General features: G+C 51.1%; 1 protein-coding gene across 1 annotated transcript; it reads left to right on the top strand.

Annotated features, from left to right (window-relative positions):
- The first annotated feature begins 307 nt into the window (after positions 1–307).
- On the top strand, positions 308–706 carry LOC137817883 (uncharacterized). Its single transcript, XM_068621109.1, has one exon. The coding sequence runs from the start codon at positions 308–310 to the stop codon at positions 704–706; it is 399 nt and encodes a 132-aa protein (XP_068477210.1).
- The last annotated feature ends 4643 nt before the right edge of the window (positions 707–5349 follow it).

Below are 5349 nucleotides of genomic sequence, written 5' to 3' on the forward strand. Positions count from 1 at the left end.
ACCAGTGACACAGATCAATGCGCACAAAGTACAACACTTTGTTTGGAAGAACATTGTGTGTCGTTTCGGGGTGCCAAGGCATCTCATCTCAGATAATGGCACTCAGTTTGCGAGCCAACAGTTGGGGAAGCTGTGTGCAGAAGTGGGAATCTAGCAGGTGTTCGCATCAGTCGAACACCCCGAGACGAATGGATAGGTAGAGTCAGCAAATAGAGTTTTGCTAAGACTCGAGAAGGCTAAAGGGGCGTGGGCAGAAGAAGTACCGAGGATTGTGTGGGCTTACCACACCACGCCTCAATCTTCCACCATGGAGACGCCATTCAGCCTAGTATACGGGTCAGATGCCATGATCCCAGTAGAGATTCACGAGAGTTCTCCACGTTTCCAAAGCTTTGTGGCAGAAGAATCCAATGAGGAAAGAAGGGTAAATCTAGACCTAATGGACGACGCCAGAGAGGAAGCAAGGATAAAGGCTGAAGCCGTGAAGAAAAGAGTAGATCATCAGTACAGCTCTAAGGTGAAGCTGCGGCGGTTCCAAGTTGGCGACCTGGTCATGAGGAAGGCTCATCCTTACGAGTTAGAGAACAAGTTGTCTCCCAAGTGGACCAGACCCTTCAGAATAACCAAAGCCAAGGGAAACGGTTCGTACAATCTAGAGACTCTAGAGGGGAGCAATGCGGCAAATTTAAAGTTTTATTTCAGTTGAATTGTAACGGGGACACTCTTTTTCCCTCTAAGGGGTTTTTTAATGAGGTCACCCGAATAAAGGAAAAGAGGTTCAAGAAAACTATGTCTCAGTTTTTCCCTCTCACGCGATGTAAGATCAAAGATTAAAGAAACTCAAGTAAAAAAATCAAGGCATCGCCTGGCGTGGGCATCGCCAAGAGGAGGCGTCGTCAGGATGAGGCATCGCCAGGGTGAGGCGACGCCAAGATGAGGCGTCGCCAAAGAGGAGGCGTCGTCGAGAGGAGGCATCGCCAAGTTAAGACGTCGCCCGGTGTAGGCGCTGCCAAGAAAGGAAGCAAACATCAAAGTTCAGAGCAAGTAGCTGGAACGCATGCTCATACCCATAGATCAAGACGACAGGTACGTTGAGATATAAGTTGAAATCCGGGCGCCTAGTCCTTGAGCAGGGGTTAAGGGATTCCTTCGGGACGCCCCCTCCTTAGTTATGAATAGCTAGCCTCGGTGTCAGATGTTAAGATATAAGTTGAAATCCGGGTGCCTAGTCCCTGAGCATGGGTTAAGGGATTCCTTCGGGACGCCCCCTCCTCAAGTATGAATAGCTAGCCCTGATGCCTGATGTTTAGACACCTCGCGAGGAAGTGGCAAGGGGCGTTTCCTTCCAGCGTGGGCATCAAGGGCTAAGTTGCCTTGGTGTTTTAGACACCCCATGGATGATACGGCGCTGTTGTTTAGGCCTCTTCATGGGTGTGGGCGCCAAAGCGCGACTTTTGTCCCAGGTATTTAGACACGCTGAGGACACCCAGAGCAGGTCTCTCCTCGAGAATGGACACCCAGTGCAGGTAAGATAAGCCCTCTGCGCCTTTGAGCGATGTTGAGGCCATAGAACAGATAAGTCCTCCTCGCCCTCGAGCGACGTTGAGGCACCAGAGATTAAAGTCCTCCCTCGCCCTCGAGCGACGTCGAGGCCCCAGATGAATAGATACGCCCTTTGCACCTTTGAGCGATGTTGAGGCCATAGAAGAGATCAAATCCTCCTTCGCCTTAGGGCAATGACGAGGCAGGCGACACCTTCATGAGGAAGATCCCTCGCAGATATGAAGGCCAAGTGGAGTCTATGTAAAAGACAAGGGGGAGAGTATGCATCGCGACTCAGAAGGGAAGAATAAGAGAGAAGGTCGCGTGCTACCTAAAGAGTCATAGTCAAAGCGTTGAAGAAATGTAGGGGTAATAACGCATTCAATTTAGCAAAGAAAGCGGTAGAGCAGAGAAACTGAAGGTACGCGGGGATGTAAAGATAAAGCTCGAATAATCTTTTAAATAAGATTAAATGTCAGAGTCACAGATAAAGTTCAGAGTATTGTAAAATGTTAGAAGATACAAGTTTACAAAATGAAGATCAATGAAATGAAGTTCAATCCCCAAGGTCGAGGGGCACCACCTTCCCGTCGACAATATGATTGCCAGGGTCACAGTTGGAGGTGTTGATCCCTGGGTTCTCACATGTAGCTTGGGCTAGAGCCTCTTTGAACCCCTCGTCGAAGGTGTCGGCCATGTCATCAAGGAGTTCCTTGTTGGACTTCTCCAGCTCCTCGACCTTGGAGTTTTGGGAGACTAGCTTCTTGTCTAGAAATTCCTTCTCCACCTGAAGCTTGTTCACCTCAGCTTGGAGAAGGTTGGAAGCTTCAATCTTCGCAGCCAGTTTCTCCTCCGTTTCGCTCAGCTTCGCTCCCAGGACCTTAGAGTTTTTAGCGGCTATCCTCAGTTCAGCAGCCTCCGACTGCAGGGAAGCCATGGAACCCAGAAGGTCAGCATGTTTCTGATCAGCCTTGTGCAGCTTCAGGTTGGCTGCCTCCACTGCCTCCTGGGTCTCCATCAGAGAAGCTTTGTAGGCGTTTTCTTTTTGCTCCCAAAGTTGTGTGAGCTTCAGCTTCTCCTCCTTCAGGGTGGCCACCTCTCGCTTGAGGCCCTGTAGGGTTAGCATCTCGATGGCTTTGGTTTTTGCTTGTGCGCACCAGTCTAGTGCAATAGCGAGGAAGGCCCCCATATAGTAGGGCATACCCTCCTTCTTAGCCTCGCTAGAAGAACTCCCCAGTGAACTCTCATTGAACCCCCCTCATTAGTTGCATGATCGCCAGGGGAATCGTCAAAACCTCTGGGGCGGAAGCTTGTGCAGCAGTTTGTTTTGGTGGAAGCGCGGACTCTGCCCCCTCCTCTTGGCCCATTTGTGGTGGGGGAGATGTGGCACTGGGAGGGTTGTCCCTCAGCGACTCTCCATGTTGAGGGGAGGGAGATCGTGAAGAGATGACCCTGTTGGTCCTCCTCCTCTTGAAGACCTGCCCCTCTCCAGAGTCTTCGTCATCAGAGGGGGCCACAAGGAAACCCTTGCCCTTGTCTAGGGGGACTGGGGTGAGGTTGGCAACCACAGCCAGTGGGACTGCATCGATTGGTGGGGGTGAGTTAGGTGTTTGGAGAGAATGGGGAGAATTGGGTGTTTGGGCGGTGTGTGGTGTTGGTGATGGAGGAGGGTTGGACTCAGTGATGGGGATGCTGGAGGCGCCGGCCTTCGCAGATGTTGCCTTGGGGCGAGCCCTCAAGGTCTTCGCCAGTGCAATTCGCCTCGAGGAGTCCATTACCGATGCTGCACCAGACAAACAAGAGAGCAGGGGTTAGAGCTAACACCAGTTAAACGAGAAGGCACATATAGCACATACAGAAGTTGGATAGATAAACAACACACACATCAATCAGAGAAAACACATCAAGAGGCGAATGTAAAGAAGACAAGTAGGGGTGTAGATTTCCCTACCAAAGTACCCAGAAAGGGCGTCCGCGTTAAACTCGCAAGCTATGAGTTTCACGGTGCTGAAGACGACCCCCAGGCCGGTCAAAGCCACGCATACTTCTCTATCAGCAGAGGTCAGTTCATCCAAAGATTTGGGCTTCAGCAGCTTTGGCCTTTCCACCCCTTGTACGAGTTCTGGAAAAGGGTGAGGACTATCCTGCCAGCGACTCCGGAAAAGCTTACCCAAAGGCTTTTCCCTTGCTTCTTCACTTCAAAGAAATGAAGGAAGACGTCCACGGAGGGCAGAATGCCCAAGTACCCGCACAGAATCTCGAAGGCCCTAATGAATGCCCAGCTGTTGGGGTGTAGCTGAGCAGGGGCTGTGTTGATTTCGGTAAGCAGCTCCCTTTCGAAGGTTGTAAAAGGAAAGCGCAGACCGACGGGCTTGAACACTGTTTGGTAAAGAAAGAAAAAGGCTTTCCCACCGTTGGACCTATTATCCACGCAGACAGGCTCCCCGGGAGTGCCATGACGAACGGAGACGTGGGAGTTGTGGATGTTGCAGAAAGCATTAAAGTTGTATAGCCGCGGGTCACCAATATGGTCCTCCACGTCTCCAACGGTGGTTAGGGTTGTGCACTCAGCTAGAAGTTCATCAGAGGCCCAGGGATACTGAGAGTTATAGTTGACCCCGGGGGGAGGAGGGTTGGCCGTCGTTTTCGTATGTGCCATAGTTGATGAAAGATCTTGATCCTGCCTGTTGACCAGAGCGTTGAAACCTGCCTCGTCAAAGGATCGACTTGCGCACCGCTTCAAACGTCCGTCCTTCTCCAAGATCCACCTCAAGAACCTGCAAAAGAACAGAGCGGCGCCCCTGCGGCTGATCGCACTCCAACGCCCAAGTCAGTGACCGAACCACCAAATATTGAGAGCAAGAACGCTCAAGAAATCTCAAGGAACCGTGCAGTGTTCTCTCTCACAGTGTGCTCTAGAACTCGCAAGCGTAAAGAGTATAATCTGAACGTGCGTACCTCGAAAGTTCGTTGAGAACTCTTATATACCTGGTCACTTTCTCTCTCCTGGCAGTTACAGACTTAGACACGTGGCTCGCATCCAACTGTACACGTGCCATCATCTGGAGCCTCCTTGACTTGGGCGCTGCTTCTACTCTCATTTTGCTAAGTTACTTATGCATGGTACTGCCCAGTGCATAGCTAACTTGGGAGCGCGATCTCTACTGGAAATGGCGAGTTAGGGTGCCTTCGTACACCTTCCCTGTGGTCTCGCCGGCCGCCTTCATAATCTGCACCACCTTCATCTCTGGCGATGTGCTTGCTCTGGCGATCTCCAATCACTAGGTCGCCTGAGTTTACATCTGGCGACTTCATCTTTAACCCGGTGATCGCCTATTCTGGTATGCTGGAGATCGGAACACGCCAACTTAATAATTGGCGACTTCACAAGCCCCCCGACTTCCTTCCCTTCTGCCAACCTGGCGCCTTGTCAACACGCCTATACTGTAGCTGGATGCCACGTCATCACTTCCGACTACCAGGGCGGTACACAAGCCCCCCAGTCTTAAGCGAAGACTTGTCCAGCGAAAAGACTAGAAGAGTCACGTCAACACCGGTCTACGTGGCACTGACACAGAATTCCAAGCGGTTGTACCTTCTGCTTCTCTGACGCTCCACCAAACCCCTCGCCCATCACTCGACACGTGGCTTCATCAACGGTTACCTTCAGTTACCGTTTGCGCTTCCCAAACCCATTTCGAAAAAACTCTTAAACCCATTTTCACTCCACACTGTTCCATCACTTTTCTTCGTATTCACAAACGCTCTAACTTCCTCCTGCAAAAAACTCTCAGCGCTCTCCAACAT

The sequence above is a fragment of the Phaseolus vulgaris genome, chromosome 10 (assembly GCF_051622355.1).
Source record: "Phaseolus vulgaris cultivar YP4 chromosome 10, ASM5162235v1, whole genome shotgun sequence".
In the NCBI taxonomy this organism is placed as follows: domain Eukaryota; kingdom Viridiplantae; phylum Streptophyta; class Magnoliopsida; order Fabales; family Fabaceae; genus Phaseolus; species Phaseolus vulgaris.

Excerpts from the sequence above, each read along its gene's own strand:
- LOC137817883 (XM_068621109.1), top strand. The coding sequence starts at position 308 with ATGGAGACGCCATTCAGCCTAGTATACGGGTCAGATGCCATGATCCCA.